This window comes from Bos javanicus, chromosome 9, assembly GCF_032452875.1.
Source record: "Bos javanicus breed banteng chromosome 9, ARS-OSU_banteng_1.0, whole genome shotgun sequence".
Taxonomy (NCBI): domain Eukaryota; kingdom Metazoa; phylum Chordata; class Mammalia; order Artiodactyla; family Bovidae; genus Bos; species Bos javanicus.
In genome coordinates, this window is record NC_083876.1 from 41,343,188 (window position 1) to 41,361,187 (window position 18,000).

The following is an 18,000-nucleotide window of genomic DNA, read 5'->3' on the forward strand; positions in this document are numbered from 1 at the left end:
AAGACTAGAAAAGGGGGTCCAAGATCTCCAACCTCAGAAAGTCACCATGATTTCATTTGTACAGCCATGGCACCCACACGCGCACACCCCACCCACCCCCAACCCTTCTTGGAAGTCCCAAAGTGAGCACATATTAAAAATTCCCCCAAGGACACAGCCTTTGGACGTGGCAATTGTAGGTGCATTTCTATTACTATGATTTTCTCCACAGGTCCTCTGGGCTCCTCTGTCACTCTCAGCATGCGACTCACTGCAGTAATATCACCATTTGTTTCAGAAATAGTGAAAGAAAAAACACTATTTGACATTCTCATTCTGCACTTTCTTACCCTGGATCTCCCCCAGCCCATAGGGACATATGGGCTCCTAAGTCACTTTCTCTTTAAAATATATATTCAGTTTTGTTCTACTTGTTAAATACTATAAAAGATATGAATGCTCCCCTGGTGGCTCAGACAGTAAAGAATCTGCCTGCAATGTGGGAGACCTAGGTTCCATTCCTGGGTTGGGAAGATCCCCTAGAGGAGGGCATCGCAACCCACTCCAGTATTCTTGCCTGGAGAATCCCCATGGTCAGAGGAGCCTGGCAGGCTACAGTCCATGGGGCTGCAAAGAGTCAGATATGACTGAGTGACTAAGCACAGCATAAGATATAAAAACTGGCTGAAACTAATCTATGCTGTGAGAAGTCAGGACAGTGGTTACCCTGGGAAGGTGGGTTTTGGGATGCTGGAAACTACATGTTATTTCCTTTTCAGTGCTGGTTACCTAGTATGTTGAGTTTGCATAAATTTATGAAGCTGCACTCTTATGATGTGTGTCTTTTCTACAGGTCAACAAAAAGTTTAATAAAAATGTGTATGCTCCGTTGCTAAGTCATGTCTGACTCTTTGCAACCCTATGACTGTAGCCCACCAGATTCCTCTGTCCATGGGATTTCCCAGGCAAGAATACTGGTGTGGCTTGGCATTTCCTTCTCCAGGGGATCTTCCTGATCCAGGGATCTAACCCGCTTCTCCTGTATTGGTAGGTGGGTTCTTTACCACTGAGTCACCAGGGGAGCCCAACTTGGAACTTAAATAACTAGGTTTTATAAGTTTCATAAACATAAGGAGAATTCTGTTTTGACAATAGTGATGAAGTAACTACCACCACACAACAGCCCCACATCTCAGAACTGCTGTGAGAAAGGGGAGAAATACTAAGAGAAAGTTGTTTGCAGCTCACCTACATAGTGGGTGTATATAAATGCTCGTGGCATACTGCAAACTGCAGTGCTTTCCCTTTACTTGACTTCCCCGGTGGCTCAGACGGTAAAAGTGTCTGCCTACAATGCGGGAGACCTGGGTTCGATCCCTGGGTTGGGCAGATCCCCTGGAGAAGGAAATGGCAACGCACTCCAGTTCTCTTGCCTGGAATATCTCATGGATGGAGGAGCTTGATAGGTTACAGTCCATGGGGTCACAAAGAATCGGACACAACTGAGTGACTTCACTTTCTTTCCCTTGACTTATAGGATTACAGGTGCCGATGGGAACCCTGGTGAGTGAGCCAAGCCCAGTGTGCCCTGAGTGTAGACAGCCCACTCCTGCTGAAGGCTATGGTGGGGGCCGCCGGGGAGGGGCTGTGGGCACAGGACAGACAGGAGGGGAGAAACAGAAGGATCAATGTACAAGTGTGAAGAGCTGAGAGGATTTGTTAAATGCAGGAACTGGAATGGGCTGCTCTTCCCAGGTCCTTCTTCCCTGCTGGACTGCTGGTTGAGGAATTATTAAAAGGCAAACCAGCCAGAGAACATATCCCAGATCAAAAAAGGGCTGAAATTCAATTGCTGAGGTCTTTACAAATTCAGCAACTGCATCCTTAAGGGACTTAAGTAAGCACCACCCCACCCCCAGCCTCCAGGGGTCACTACTCCCTTCCCTTTCCCTGGGCTCCCATTGCTCCAGATCTCCTTCCTGCTTGTTAATTTAGTGGTTGCAGCACCAAAGAATTCTTTCAAAGGTGATGCGGAAAGGAGGAAAGAAAGTGGGAGGGGAGGTAATTATGAGGTCGCTTTCAGAGTTTTTTTTGACTAGGAGCTCTAAAGTTTATTGCTTGAAAGGAAATATGCCCAAGACCCTTACATAATTCAGTATAACCAAAAGAAAAAATTCAAACTAACAGAGTTACTCCTCGCCTGCTTTGACTTTGCACATAGCACCCAACCATCCTACAGTAAAGGAATTTAATTGCAGTGACCTCAAACAGGGGCAATGCCAACATTATCTCTGCTTAACAGGGACCAAGTGAACTCCAGAAACTGAGATTTGTAGGAAAGAGTAGGCCCAAATTGAGCGAGTCCCCCAAAATTACAGCAATATTAAAAACAAACCATCGGAGTCAAATGGCAGAACGGTAGAATGGACAGCCACTTAGCAACAAGGCAGACTGACCACTCAGGGGGCCCTCTTGCTGTAGCTGGTTCAAAAACAAGTGGTTTCCAAGGTTGTAGGTACAAGAAGACGTGTCAACAATGGTTGAGAAAGTACTTATTGCACATTGGTTCATGCTTGCTAATTTGGTATCTTATTTTTGGTCATCTGCAATATAAGAACAAGTACAGTCTTCTTCACAGAGACATTTTGATGAGTATTTGGGAATAAAAGATGCATTTTGAAACAACTGGGGTCATTTGGATATGGACTGTACATTAAATAACACTACTGAGTAATGTTAACTTTCTGAGCTTTGATGATAGCATTGCAGTTGTGTGGGAGGCTGTCCCTATTCATATGAGATGCACACTTAAATTTTTGTGGATGAAGTCTTATAAGGACTACAACTTCCCTTAAAATAGTTCACCAAAAACATACATACACACAAACATATTCACAAGCATGCACACACATAAACAGTAATAAAAATTGAGAAGCTGCTTGACTGACACACTAATTCTATGAAAGTCTAAGGAACTGGTATCACCAGGTACTGAAATATCTGAAATATCTGCCTGAAAAAAATGTGTCTGAAATAAGGAGAATTGGTTGAAAGTCTGGGTAACTCCTTCCCTCCCAGCTGCAGGCAATCAGGCTATTGAACCCAGGAACAGATGGGAGGTCTGTTCTCCAGACAGGGTAAAACAGTGTCTCTGGCTAACCAGGCACTGTTGAGGGTCAGGGTACTTAATGTAAACATAGATATTAACTGGATGTTTATGCGGTGAATGCTAGGCATTTGTACCTTCTTCCTCTGGGCTCCTGGGAGTTGGTCTATGGTCAGGCCACTCAACATGACTGTTCTCTACGTCCCCTGCCAGAATAGCATCTATTTTACCTGCACTCTACTCACATGACAGACCTTCCGACTTGCTCCCTCCAAGCTGGTAACCTTTCTACTCTTTAGATCAGAATATCTCCACCTGATAGTTAATCAAACTGGCAGTGAGGGGCAGCCCCTCTGCTGGTTTCCCTGGTAACTAACAAGCCTGGGCTTTCCCAGATGGCTCTGGTGGTAAAGAACCTGCCTGCCAGTGCAGGAGAGATAAGAGATGTGGGTTTGATCCCTTGATTGGGAGGATCCCTTGGAGGAGGGCATGGCAATCCACTTCAGTATTCTTGCCTGGAGAATCCCATGGACAGAGGAGACTGGTGGGTTACAGTCCGTGGGGTCACAAACAGTCGGAGACGACTGAAGCAACTTAGCATGCATGCAATGAGCCAGGGAAACTGCCCCCTATAACTGATGTCTTTGTTGTTGACTCTGGGCTCTTTCTTTGGTATTAAAGCTGAGAAAGTACAGCCCAATAGTTAGCACTCAGGCTTTATCCTCCAGGAAAAACTTTATAGAGAACTGACTAGCTCACAAGGAAAGCCCTAAACAGATATGCTGTTGAGGGTTTTATAAACAACACAGCCCAGTCAAACCCCGCTAAATGTAGGTTTGGGTAGGTATCAGCTAGGGATTGACCAACCTGTTCCACATGCTTCTACTCTCAAATAAGAACAGCCAAATAAGCAGCATGAGCTATCAGAGGAGAATCTCTGATAAGAAAAAAGAGAGACCAAGACAAACATAAAACTGCAACAGAGACATAGAGGACGGACCATGTAAAGACACAGGGAGAAGACGGCCGTCCATAAGCCAAGGAGAAAAGCTGCAAGAAAGCACCAGCGTTGCCACCTTGATCTTGGACTTCTCATCTCCAAAACCGTGAGAAAATAAATTCCAGTTGTTGAAGACACATATATACACACAAAAGCAACAGAAGTTTTAAAAGAACACTTAAAAAACCAAAACTACCATTAATATACTAAGAAAAGATGCTACTTTTCTTGAGAGTCCCCTGGACTGCAAGGACTGCAGTCAATCCTAAAGGAATCAACCCTGAATATTCATTGGTAGGACTGATGTTGAAGCTCCAATACTTTGACCACCTGATGCAAAGAGCTGACTAACTGGAAAAGACCCTGATACTAGGGAAGACTGAAGGCAGGAGGAGAAGGGGATGAGGATGAGATGGTTGGATGGCATCACTGACTCAACGGACATGAGTTTGAGCAAACTCCCAGAAATGGTGAAGGACAGGGAAGCCTGGCGTGCTGCAGTCCATGGGGTCGCAAACAATCAGACATGACTGAGCGACTGAACAACAGTAAGATGCTATGACCGTGAGATAAGAACAGAATACCATTACTAAGAAAAAGATAATTTAGAGGAGGAAAAGCTTTTGGAAATTAAAAATACCATCCTAGAAATGAAAAGGACCCAACAAAAGGATTAGAAGACAAAGTCTCATTCAAAAAATGATGGGAAAAAGAAAAGAGAAAAATAAAAAAATTGAAGTGCAAGTCCAGGGGATTCTACACATGAATAATAAATTCCAGAAAGGGCAAACAGAACAGACAGGAGGGGAAAACATATCAAAATAACTCAAGAACATTTCCCAGAGCTGAAGGCCACTAGATTTTACATCAGAAGGGCTCAGTAACAGGACATTTCAGAACACTGGGAACAAAAAGAAAAATCCTACAAACTTCCAAAGAGAAAAAGCAGCAACCAAGGTCTCAAATAATTTATCTCCCATATGTCCTCTCTCAAGAAGCTGTGGGAGGGAGTACTCCAGTAAAATAAGAGTAAATCAGGACAGAAGAGGACTTGGGACACAGGAAATAGGAAAGCCAGTACTGGAAACAGGAGTGAGCTGTGTGCAAGATGCCAGGACAAGTATTAGAGGAAGGGATTGTGGAAAGTTCTCCAAGGAGATGAATCAAAAAATATCTCATGTGCCTGCATATATGAAGGAAGTTTAGGCCTGAAGAATTTAGAACTGAAACAATAATAATATAATACTATTAAAACAAGGCAACTATTAACACCAGGGAAAACAAAAAGTGGTACAGATAAGGAGAAGTAATCATCACCAATCATTAGTTCAAGGCTCAGCTATAAACAGAATTTATACAATCACAGTCAGAAAAAAGGGTTCTAACCAAAATTTTGCTGTATCTATATAGTGAGCTGCAGCGGAGACAGAAACGGTGAATGTGCTGTGAGGAGACACTGGAGGCAGACAAGAGTTAAATCTTCCTCTTTCCTACTGGGAAGTCATTAGATAATTCCTCAAGCTTACAAGTCAGAGAGCAGCAAGACACTGCGTTATTTAAAAATCTAGATGTAAATACCAAAAAAAAAAAAAGAAAAAATGAGCCAATAGAGTTTAAAATGAAAGCCACTGGGGAGTGGAGAATGAAAAATAAGGGGACAGGAGACTGCTGGAGGGTGTTTTATTTTTTGACTCTATGTACATGCGTCTATAATTTATTTGTGTACATAACTATTGAGAATATAATACACGTGCATAACTTTAAAAATATTGTGAAACATTCTGTTTGTCAGTTATCATATATTTCTAAAATTCTTCATTATCAAACTATAAGTGTATGCATTCTCAGATGCTTCAGTCGTGTCTGATTCTTTGTGACCCTAAGGACTGTAGCCTGCCGGCTCCTCTGTCCATGGGATTCTCCAGGCAAGAATACTGGAGTGGGTTGCCATGCCCTCCCTCCAGGGATCTTCCCGAACCAGCAATCAAACCTGCATCTTCTGAACTGCAGGCAGACTCTTTATCCACTGAGCCACCTGGGAAGCCCTATCAAGGGTTGCCATGCCCTCCCTCCAGGGATCTTCCCGAACCAGCAATCAAACCTGCATCTTCTGAACTGCAGGCAGACTCTTTATCCACTGAGCCACCTGGGAAGCCCTATCAAACTATCAGTGGATAATAAAAGCGTTTCATTAGGTACTAACGATTATATTTGGAAAGACATAAAAGAATATTTCATATTAAATTATTAATACATTTAGGTCTATGTGATCATTCTCTTAGAATATACATGCTGATTCCAAGTACTGTGGCAAATTCTATTTCACAACACCCATGGTAATATAAAGTACTCACAAACTCCAGTGGACTGAGACGTGTGCCAGAGATGGGCCTGGAATCAGAGAACTCAAAACTGGATGCATGGACGCTAGCACAGGGGATGGAACAGAAACACAAGTTTGTGAATAATCATTTCTTTTATTTCTAGTATATACTAGTTAACTCTAACCCCGCAACAAGTAAAAGCATTCAACGCATAAGCCTTGAGGAAGACAGAATTTTTTAAAATCATAGTACTTTAAACATTTTATTAATAACTCTTCTCTTGCTTTTAGGATGATTAAAAATAGTGAATAATTCAAAAATGGAATGTATATAGTGATTTTTTTAAAGCTTTGTTCACATGACTTTATAAAGTTTGTATAACAACCATTATTAACCATTTCCAACCACAGCCAACTTCTTGGACCCAAGGTCTGGAATTATCTTTAGAAATCTTGGACAGATATAATTAGCAGAAGTCAAACTTAGGAAAGCAACTATCCGAACCTAGAATTAAGGGAAAATGTCATCTGGTGAATATACACATTTGAGTGTATAGACAAGAGAAGAGCTAAATACCTGAAGGAGGATGGAGGTCTGTTTTCTGGTGGTCTTGAAGATGCAGGCCCAAATAGTTTTCTTTGGTCTTCCCATGGTGTAAATGGTCTTTGGGTCCTAACAGTGCGTAAGGCATTTCGCGCTTCACTTACGATTTCTGCACTGGTCTTCTGCTTGGACAGTGAAGGTAGGTAAAATGGATCCAGCTTTTCTAACTTTTTATCATTTGGAGACAGCATCTTTCCTTTTAAAGTACAATGTTCTTCAGGAAGACACCACACCCTGCATATACCGGACACAAAATACCAACTATTTTCATCCAGTCATTTAGACAGGATACACGCTTACACCATCCCTGTACATTAAACTTGAAAAAAAAAAATCACAACTTTTAATTAAAAATCGACCAGGCAGTTACACTTTGAAGATCAGGATGGGAGAAGAGCTTTCAAAAAAACAAACAAAAAAAATAGGCTGCTGTGCACATTCATGCCTTAGAAATACATGCAATTGAGGGAATGACAAGCAGGGAGGAGACACAGCATGCAAGTTTAACCTGGAGGGAAAGAAGATAAGTTGTGAAAGAAGACACCCTAGGAAGGGAAAACCATCTCAAGGTCTCCAATCATTTAAGAGATGGGAGATCCACAGGCAAGGTTCTGTTAACTAAAGTATGTGGTCCTGCTTAACTGATGTTTCCCTTTCTTTCCCACTGCCCTCCACACAAAATGCTAGCGTAAGATTAAAGTTAGTCAGATGGGGTCTCTTTCCAAACTATACTAGCTTTTATAACTGTAGAAAGGTTCAGCCTTACTTTTGCCTATGATATATCTGAATGAGTTGATTCAAACTGCCTTCAGTTTGAGTTAATGTCCTACATGAAAAAATAACAAAATATCAAATGATCTTTTCCCAAGACACCGCCCTCAGTTAAAGAGGTACAGTCACGCACAAGGGCCATGAGGATACACATCCCTCTTTTTAAATTTTTTAAAAATTGGGGTATAATTGCTTTACAATGTTGTATTAGTTTCTGCCATACAACAGTGTGAATCAGCTATAAGTATACATACATCTCCTCCTTCTCTCGCCTCCCTCCCACTCCACCATCCCATCCCTTGAGGTTACACATTCTTCTTAATGTTTGTGTGCCCCACAGAGGCCTGGCTAACTTGGCAACACAACTTTGACAGCTTTACACTTTAAAACAGTTGAGATTTTAAAAACTTAATTCTAATTAGTACATGGTATTAAGTATTCATTCATTTAAAATAAAAGAAAAACCAATCTTCTGAAAATGTTTTATCTCTAGGGAGACTGAAGTCTTTAAAATTATTCATATATTTCTGTTGCCCAATTTTAGAATAACTTCTGCAAAAAAAGAAAGTCTTGTGAAATATATCCAAGGAAACTGAAAACAATCCATTTCTGTAAGTAGAATCAACAGGTGACTCCTTAGACAGCCAAAGAGGATTTACTATATTATGATTCTGTACATTAAGGTGTTACTTAACAACAGGCAACAAGAACATTTGTTTAGTTCTATCCACTCTGAGAGTTTTTGAAGAAAAGAATATAATAATTACAAACAATATGCCATTCTTTTCACAGGGAAAGGCCAGAGGGTAAAGTAAAAACAGTAAAAAAAAAAAAAAAATTACTAGATAAGCAATACTATTCTGGAAATGTTTGATATAGGCATTTGAATGTAAGCAAGGTCTCCAGGATTATGTACATTAGAACAACAAAAACTAGCAGGCCTGGTACATTTATTTCTAATATGATATGATAGACTCTTTACTAAAAAATATTCAATGCTAATATATATATATAAAATTTCAGTGGAAACGATGTACATAATGGGTTTAAAAACCCTTTTGTCTGTAAATTTTTACCATCAATTCTAACCCGACTTTCTCCCTTTTCCTCTCCTCTGCAACTCTCACTTCAGCAGTTACACTGTGAGAAACCCTTTCAATAATGTAGTATCTGCACAGTTAATCTATTTTATCAATATTAATATAGTAATAACCAAATCAAACATGAAAATGTTCGATAATGCAAGTGAATTGAGTTAGAAGTGGGTTTGAGGGGGTATTTTCTTTTAATTATTAAATTGCAAATTCTTATTAGAGATGGTTTTTGCCAATTTAAAAAACGATCAGTACATCTATTACAGTAAAGCATGCCTGAGCCATAACACAGTAGGATTACAGAAATTTTAACTTTACAAAAATTCTCCTGACAACTGGAACAAATCCATTTAGCTGTTTCCTCCATTTGGATCTCTGGGAATACAGACAGGAATAAACACTGTCTTTACTCTCAGGCAAGGACCACTAAGTCTAGTTCAACATGTACTTTAATACCAAGCAGTGTGCTAAGTACTCTCAAGTACATCATCTCACTTAATTCTGTGAGATGGATAAAGTCTTAAGCAATTGCACACATGCACACATGTTCCCAGAGCTGAAGATATTCAAACTATTACCCACTAGATGGGGTGGTGGAAGGTGGGACACTCAAAGGCCTCGTGGCTGCAGCTATTTACACACTAACACAGAAACATGCATGTGTCTTCACAAGCAGAATAGACTTCTTGGTGTGAACCAGCTGAGTATCAACCCTGCTTATGCCCACATGCTTTTACTACAAGGTAGAAACTGATGGGGGCAAAAAAAAAAAAAAAAAGTAAATAAAGATAAACTACCATGTGATTAGGAAAGAGAAAGAGATTTCTGATTGGGAGGTGACAGGTAGACTTCCTGGAGGAGATGATGTTTGAGCTGGGTTCTGGAAAATGGTCTGAATTTGAGCAAATGACAATGGCTGACACTGAGGCTGGAGTAGAGAAGGAGTTTCTAGCCAAGTCAATGAGTGAGCCAAGGCACAGTATCAAGGATGCACCAGGTGTGTGCTGGATAAGAAGGAACCCTGGAAGTGAAGACTGGAGTTGTAGCAGGGAGAGACCTGAATGGCAGGTCAAGAAAGTAAATAAAAGCTGATAAGCAAATTAAAAGATGTTGTGGCATGAAATGATGGCAGGGATGGGCAGGATGGAAAAAACTAGAAGGACAAAATCAGGCAGTTTTTATATAACCCAGCTATCTCCTAGAGGTCCTCAAGAAAGCTTTCCTGGACAAGCCTCTCCCACCTTCCGAGCCTCAGTCAGCGGTCCCTCCCGCATACTCCACGAGGTCCCCTGTGGTCTCCTCCCTCACCGGGCTAGAGCTGCCTGCACACCTGGTGTTGCCCCACCAGGCTCGGAGCCTGTTCTTCATGAGAAGCGCAGCTTAAAGTTGGCATTTGTGTAATCACTGGACTCCAAATACAGACCCTAGCTAGAAAACATCCAGATGAAGGCTGCATGGCTTCTGAACCGGAGGCATTTGTTATAGTGGATTAAGAAAACATATGGGGCTTTATTTCAAGTGGCATCTGATTCTTGATGCTATATGGCCATAGGAGATCAAACTTAATCCCTTTTTGCTTTCTTGCTTTCACTTTGAGTTGCTCAGCATGGAGTAAGACTTGATAAACATCATGATTAGTGGATGGGGGTATTAAAAGCCTGAAGTATATAGGAGTAAAGGTGAAACAGAGGTAAGAAGAGAGATGAGAACAAGTAAGTGGCACCAAGAACAGAGAACCATGAGAAGCAGGATCTGGCATCTGAGAGGGCAGGAAGGGGACAGAAATGACACTGGGTATGCAAACCTTGGGAGGGCAAGGTGACCTTTTAAAAGAAAATAGGAGATGTGGACTACAAAGGGAAAGCAGCAGCTGAGTTCTGTCCTGCATCACTGTCTTGAATTTATGATGTCCACAGAAATTCTAGGGGATGAACACCACCAGCAGAAGGAAATTTGAAACTGGAGACCTTTTCAAACAAAATATTTCTTATTGGTTAGGGGAAAGGTTGTAAGTCATCATTTATCAGTTTATACCTAATTATAAACATCTGTCTTTACCTCTGCTGTTAACAGTCATCTGAAACAGAGCCTTCTTGCTAAATGCAACACTGCACTATCAGGGTGTTAGCAACAGGAGAAAGACTTGTCATGTCCATATTCTTTTTTTTCCTGCAAATCAAATACTCAAGAACTTTACCATGCTTTTGAATGACTTTTGTGACAATATGAGCATCCAAACAAGCAGTGATTAAATGCTTAGATGCTGGAGTTAAAGTTCAAATACTCTTAACAATTTGCAGCTGTGTAACCTTGGGCAAGGTTTCTAACATCTGTAAGCCTCAGTTTCCTCATCTATAAAAAGCATGCTGTATAAAGTAATTGCCTCATAGGGCTGTTTTGAAAATTAAATGATGTAATTAACATAAAGTGGGTTAGCATGGTGACTGGCCCTTAAAAAATGTTAACTACTGTCCCAAAGCTATGTGATAAAAGGATACAACAATTAATTTTCTCATGAATGAAAAGTCGCATTTCAAAAAAGTAACTGCAAAAGAAAGGAAATGCCATTTGTTTATTTTTTTAAAATATATTTTAAAGTTTTAAAATTTAAACCACGGTATTCTGCTTTGTGAGAAAAGAATCTTAAGAATTTTATTGCCTATAAGCTGTGTCAAAACAATCAGAATTTTATAAATCTACAAAATAAGATATAAATAAGGTGTGGTAGTTGCTTTTCTACCACGTGAAATAACTATAAATAAGGATGAGACAGAAGGTCTGCTGTGATGCTAGTAGGAATGGATGATAAAAGACATTATGATAAAAGATAAAATATGATATATTTTAACGTATATTGATATACATACGCTTATTTATTTAAGACCCTATCTGTTGCCTAGAGGAGCCCAGGTACAATTTGTGTGACTTTGGCTGGGTCACTGTTTGCCTAAACAAAGTCCCTTTGTCTATCACTCTCTCATTCAACAGATACTATTGAGTTTCAACTAAGCACTACGCGCTTGGCTAAACCTCAGCGTATAGAAATAAAGACATCTGCGACCCGACCCCGAGAGCAAGCACAGTTCACTCTCATCACCTCTCTCCCCGATCCAGGGACAGAAAGGCGACGACAGAAGAAGGGGTCCCCGGGGAACCTGCAGGGGAAGCCTCACCTCCCGCATGGCCAGTGGCACCCCGACTCCTGGCAATGCCCCCTCCTCCACAGGCCCAGGCCAGAGCAGAGCGCCGCAGCATCTTCACCCTGCCCGCCCGTCGGTCTGCCAGCCTGCTCCTCCCGGCCGGCCGGCCTGAGTCTCCATGGTAACCGTACACAAACTACTTACTCGGGCGGCTGGGCCGCCTCCCTGCAGAGCCAGGTAGCTGCTGGACAGGTGGAGTGGACCAGAGACTGAGTTGGGAGTGGGCGCAGGGAAGGGGGCTTCCGGCCAGACTCAAAGTACCTTGTGGTTAGCGCTGGAGACAAGTTTAACAACTGCGGAGATTCCGCTCATCCTCCAGCTTTTCCTCAGGCAGCAGCCTCAGCCGCGAAGGAGAGCAGGCGGGGCTCAGCAGGGTGGGGCTGGATGAGGACGGACTGACAGGTCCCCCGGCGCCGCTCGGCCACTGGGCCTGCGCAGACCGCCAGCGCATGCGCAGAAACGCTGAGGCGTGGGCGCAGCGGGAGGAGGAGTGGGAGGAGCGTGGGCGAGAGCCGGAGGCAGGGACGGAGCGTGTCAGGTGCGGCCAGAAAGGGCGAGGGGGACCGCGTGGAAGAGCCGGGGTGAGAACGCATCTGCTTTTAAGTTAGCAATTTACGGAACCACGTTCGTTGAGCCCGTGTGAGATCAGCGCCTCTATTAAGTTACAGTACACAGAAAGGGCAGCTTAGTGTTTAGGGGTAAGATTCAGGATTTACTGGTTCAAGTTGAGGTTCAATGTAATCTTGAACTAGATGCTTAACCCTCCCAGTCTCTCCTCATCTGTAAAACGGAGGGAATAATAGTACCTAGCTAGGTCTTGTGATAGTTGTGAAGACTGAGAAAATAGATTTCAAGTGCTGTGATGTGGCAGTCAACGAATGTTAAACTTGCGATTATTAAGACCTTGCACGGGTGAAGCACTTCAGAGTTTACAAAGTGTTTCACTGTGTATTATCTTTTTGAGCGTCCCTGACACTCTGATGAAGCCACCCCGGCATCCCTATTCACAGGAGAGGAAATACAGGCCCGAGGTCTAGTGAGTGATAGCGGTAGATTCAAGTCTAGGCCTCCGGTCGGCAGTTTTTGTGCTTACTGTTGACTGGTGAAAAGAACCCCATTTATGTTTCTGGCTTAAATTCTGTTTTCTCCTGTTAGACCATTCAGCAACACTTTACAGTGTTAAATACAAGTGAGACCATAATCACTCTCCATTCAGGATTGCACCACGTTTTTTGAATATGGGGATTTTTCAGCTAAAGTGTTGTTGTCAACACTGGGAAAATGCCACATCCTTTGGTGCTAAGTATCTTGTAAAGAATAATTAAATTGAAAATATTTGGGGGCACATACTATGTGTAAAGCATAGTGTTAGGTGGGGGAAATGATATTAACCTAAACTAAAGGAAGCTAAGTGGTATTCAAAGTACTCAACAGGATTTCACATATAATAAAACAATAAATACTTATTAGTTGATTGGGTAATTTTAGGGCCTAACACAAAGTATTTGCCTTCTTCTGTGCTGAAATCTTTCCCAGCTACTCAGCATGAATTACTGGTTGCTTTCAGTTCCTTTCCATTCCTTAGAAATCCAGGATTTGCTCCAGCCCCTTTAGATGGGTCTCAAGAGGTCCCCATACATCTCTTATCCCTGAGACTCAGAATGAAGGCTCATGTCGCCCCCTCCATGCTGTCCCAGGTTGGAGCTTTAGTTTTCCCTGGACCATCTAACTGCAGTCACTGGGAAGACCTCTCACTGAGTTTGAGATGAGGGAGGTGGCACCCCTACCCTCCTCTTCAAAGAAATTGTCTCATACATTCTCCCCTCTTCCACTCTCTGACTCCTTACTTTTAGCCTCAGCCTGGTCCCTTAGGGCCAGAGAGTCTGTATGTTTCTTTATAACTTGACCTATGGAGCTTCACCTCACTTTCAGTTTGGAACTAATGATTATACAATTACCATCGCAGTTGAAACTTCAGTTTGAAACCATGTTGTACATCCAATTACTAACTATGGTCTTTGCACCTAGGATCTTGGGCTAAAATAGACCTTGCAAGCACACTGCTAGAACGTGAATCTGGCTGGCTCAGTCAGAAAATGTCTGCCGGGCAGGTCAGAATGATTGAGAAGAATGACAAGGGCAGAATTATAGGCAGCAATTATTTAAAAGCAAGGAAGCTGCCCAGCTTACCTTACTGAGGGACACGACATGGGAAAATATTGCGGATATCATAGCAATGGCCTGGTATACTGACCTGATGGCTATTTAACAGATTTGACATAGTTAATCTTGTAAGTGGAATTACTTTAGAAACAAAATTGTTGACATTTCTTATACCTTAGATTAAAGAGGAAAACATTTAGTCTCTGACATTTATAAAGCACTTTATGGTTTCTAAACTGCTTTCATTTGGAGCATTTCCTTTTTATTACTTTATTTAGAGTTTATAATAGGCCTGAGAGGTAGTTGGTTTAGAGATTATCATTCCAATTTGAGAGTAGACACAACTCAGGTTCAAAGAGGGTATATAACCCACAGTCACACCGCTAGTAAGATCTGAGATCTGGTGTTTTTGATGCCATCCACCACTGCTGCTGCTGCTAAGTTGCTTCAGTCGTGTCCGACTCTGTGTGATCCCATAGACGGCAGCCCATCAGGCTCCCCCGTCCCTGGGATTCTCCAGGCAAGAACACTGGAGTGGGTTGCCATTGCCTTCTCCAATGCAGGAAAGTGAAAAGTGAAAGTGAAGTCGCTCAGTTGTGTCCGACTCTTAGCGACCCCATGAACTACAGCCTACCAGGCTCCTCCGTCCATGGGATTTTCCAGGCAAGAGTACTGGAGTGGGGTGCCATTGCCTTCTCCGCCATCCACCACTATACATGAATAAATGTTATTTTTCAGGCAGAGGCCTCTTGTTCACAGCAGTGAGAAGTACCTCCTAGGCTATTGACACTGTTAAGATATGCTTCTTATTTTCTCCCCTCTCTTATCTCAACGTATTTCCTGTATGGGGCTACCAGAACAAGAATCTTTATGTTCACCTGAAAATGTTGGATTTCTGACTTTGGAGTTGAGGTGAGAATTATATAGGTGGCAAAATAGGTAATAATAAAATTTTATATACCCTAATGATGCAAAAGTATAACAGAATGATAGCTATTTTTAACCACAGATTACCAGTGGGTTTTATAATTTATACTATAGTTTATATCATATACTTAATATTTAATATCTATAGCTTATCTTTAAGAGTATATCATTAGACATACTCTTGAAAAGATAAAAGTTAAATAAATACTTCTTTCATGCTCATGATTTCAGTGATTTTTATGACAATAACAAAGATGTCTCAGAGAGAAAAAAAATTGCTTCTGGCATGGAATAAAAATCACCAGTTTAGAATTCAGATATTCAGTTTGAGATACTTTCTGCTTTTGTCAATATGGAATCTCAGTGCTTTAATTATTTTTATCACATAATTCCTGTGAGGCGTTCATCAAATTGATAGCCCATGCAGACTTTAGATATAAATTTAAAGGCACAACTACATCAGAATGCAACTTGGTAAAAAACTACAATGCAATGGAAATTAAGTAATTTCATGGAACTAGATAGACACAAGACAGAGGAAAGGTCCTAAAATGTATTCACTGGAAAAAAAAAGACATAAAAAGCCAAATGGAGCTCAGCTTTTACCTGTGCACCTCCAGTCTTACTTGCCTTTCATTACCACACCACCACAACCACCTGCACCACACTCAGCAGCAGCAGTCAGGTCAGGCATCGCTGGGGACGGTAACAGAGAGGGTCCACTTAGTTACTGGGTGATCACAAAGAGTCTCTGACTACCTAGTATTTCCTTGGGCAGAAGGGGGTTCTAGTTTTCGGGTTTTGAGTTGGGAGTCTTAACTACAGATTGCTTCATCTTAAAAAACTGCTGAAGTACCTCTGTAGGCTGCTGCTGCTGCTAAGTCACTTCAGTCGTGTCTGACTCTGTGCGACCCCATAGATGGCAGCCAACCAGGCTCCTCCGCCCATGGGATTTTCCAGGCAAGAGTACTGGAGTGGGGTGCCATTGCCTTCTCTGACCTCTATAGGAGAGACCATCAAAAACCTCCTATTCTTTGTCAGACTCACCTGTGAGGCGTTACTGAATGAGATGTCTATATCTTTTGGAAGCTTTCAGCTGTGAATAACAGGATAACCACCCCCCTCCCCATGAAAAGTAGTATAAATAAATACCAAGGACATTTAGCATTTTATTTCACTATAAGTCTCAAAGCGTGCTGTTTCAGGGTTGGCCCTGCAGCTGAGGGGTGGCATTAAGGAATATCAGTCCCAAGACAGCAGTAGCAGCACTGACTTGTGCATCCTCACACAAGCCTCTCGGAGCAGGGAAGAGAGGGGAGAGGCCGACCCCTTTTCACATGCTCTTTACACTGAGAAGGGAAAATTTCCCAGAAGCGCCTCCACTGTATTCTTCCTGTATTTCGTGGACCAGAACTGTGTCATACCCACACGGCAGTCTCTGGAAGAGATGAAGAGGATTACTATGACCGTGATTGATTTAGATCAATCAAATTTCATCCCCTGGGGGTTGGGGGAGGAGCCCCTCTTCTCTGATGCCACAACCTGAACCAACTGGAGTCTGTTCAGCAAGAGAAGGGTCAACTGCCATTGGGTAGATGCTGACAGCATCCGCCACAATGCCTGGGTAGAACTAATGAAGAATGTCTTCGGATAGGCAAGAAATTCTGAGAACTGCTCATCCAGACTGGAATGAAAGAACCGAAAGAGTCACGCCCAGGCAGGGTGCTGTTTGGTGTCAAGTCCTGAAGTGAGACTGTGGTCCCTGGTCTGACTGCTGCCCAATCGTGGCTGCCACATTAGAACCACCCAGAGAGCTGCAAAAAGCACCTCTGCTCTGCATTCACCCCACTTTTGGTCAGTTGCCAGGGGAGGAGAGCACAGGGGAAAGGGTTAAGTGTTTTTTGCAGCTGTCGAGAAAGCTGTAACATACATACAGCAGCCTGCAGGGAGGACCCCAGCCCTGGTGCAGGTCAGAGCTCCTCTGTCTGAGGGCCTCAGCCAGGATTAACAGGAGGCAGAGATGTCACTGGAATCCTTGGCTTCAGAGCAGGAGGAAAAGAGAGGATGCTAATGATGCATGACCCAGAGATGAGACTCATGGACCTGGGATGCTGTCCTTGATGTCTCCCGCTCCTGTTACCATGCCTTCTCCACCTGGTCACTCTGACCCCACTGCATTCTCCTCCTGCTCCAAGTCCACCCTACAGGCAGCAACCCAAGTGACTCTCACAGACCACAGTCCTGGACCTACCTTTCTCTGACCACAAGCTCTCAATGTCTGCCCACGCGTACTTGCATGCATATTCAGTCATGTCTGACTCTTTGAGACCCCATCGATTATAGCCCACTGTTCCTCTGTCCATGAAATTTTCCAAACAAGGATACTGGAATGGATTGCCATTTCCTCCTCCAGGGGATTTTCTTGCATCTCCTGCATTGGCAGGTGAATTCTTTACCACTGAGCTACCTGGGAAGCTCAGTCTGCCCATTGACCACCAAAGTACATCCCAGATCCTCTGGGTTCTGTACCGCAGCCTCTGCTTCTACCTTATTATAACTAGGATTTATTTGGGGGTTATAACAGGCTGTGTGCTAAGTGCTTTCATGACTTTAAATGAGCAAATCTTTCAACCCTAAAGTTCTAAAATTATCCTTATTTTACATGCAAGGAAACTGCGGTTTCGTTTCTTTACTTGCCCAGGTCACACAGGTGGTCAAAATGGTGGATCTAGTCGGGACATTGCTGTGGCTTTCTGTACAATATGCCATGGCCCAGGAAGAGGAGCGGAAATAGTGTGTATGGGGACAACCAGAGCTGGGGGTGGCCCAGAAG

The 18,000-nt window shown here is 42.6% G+C and overlaps 1 protein-coding gene across 5 annotated transcripts in view; it reads right to left on the reverse strand.

Annotated features, from left to right (window-relative positions):
* ARMC2 (armadillo repeat containing 2) overlaps positions 1-18,000 on the reverse strand; it is a 247,089-nt gene that overhangs the window by 111,692 nt on the left and 117,397 nt on the right. For 2 of the 5 annotated variants that reach the window (XM_061427637.1, XM_061427635.1), the window contains exons 6-7: positions 6,986-7,246; positions 6,440-6,512 (exon numbers count right to left, since the gene is read on the reverse strand). In XM_061427637.1, the coding sequence (XP_061283621.1) occupies positions 6,440-6,512; positions 6,986-7,203 (291 nt within the window). In that variant the 5' untranslated portion in view covers positions 7,204-7,246. Of the gene's footprint in view, positions 1-6,439; positions 6,513-6,985; positions 7,247-12,050; positions 12,191-12,221; positions 12,526-18,000 lie in introns of those variants that run through there. The other 3 variants (XM_061427639.1, XM_061427638.1, XM_061427636.1) reach the window with 3 other exon arrangements.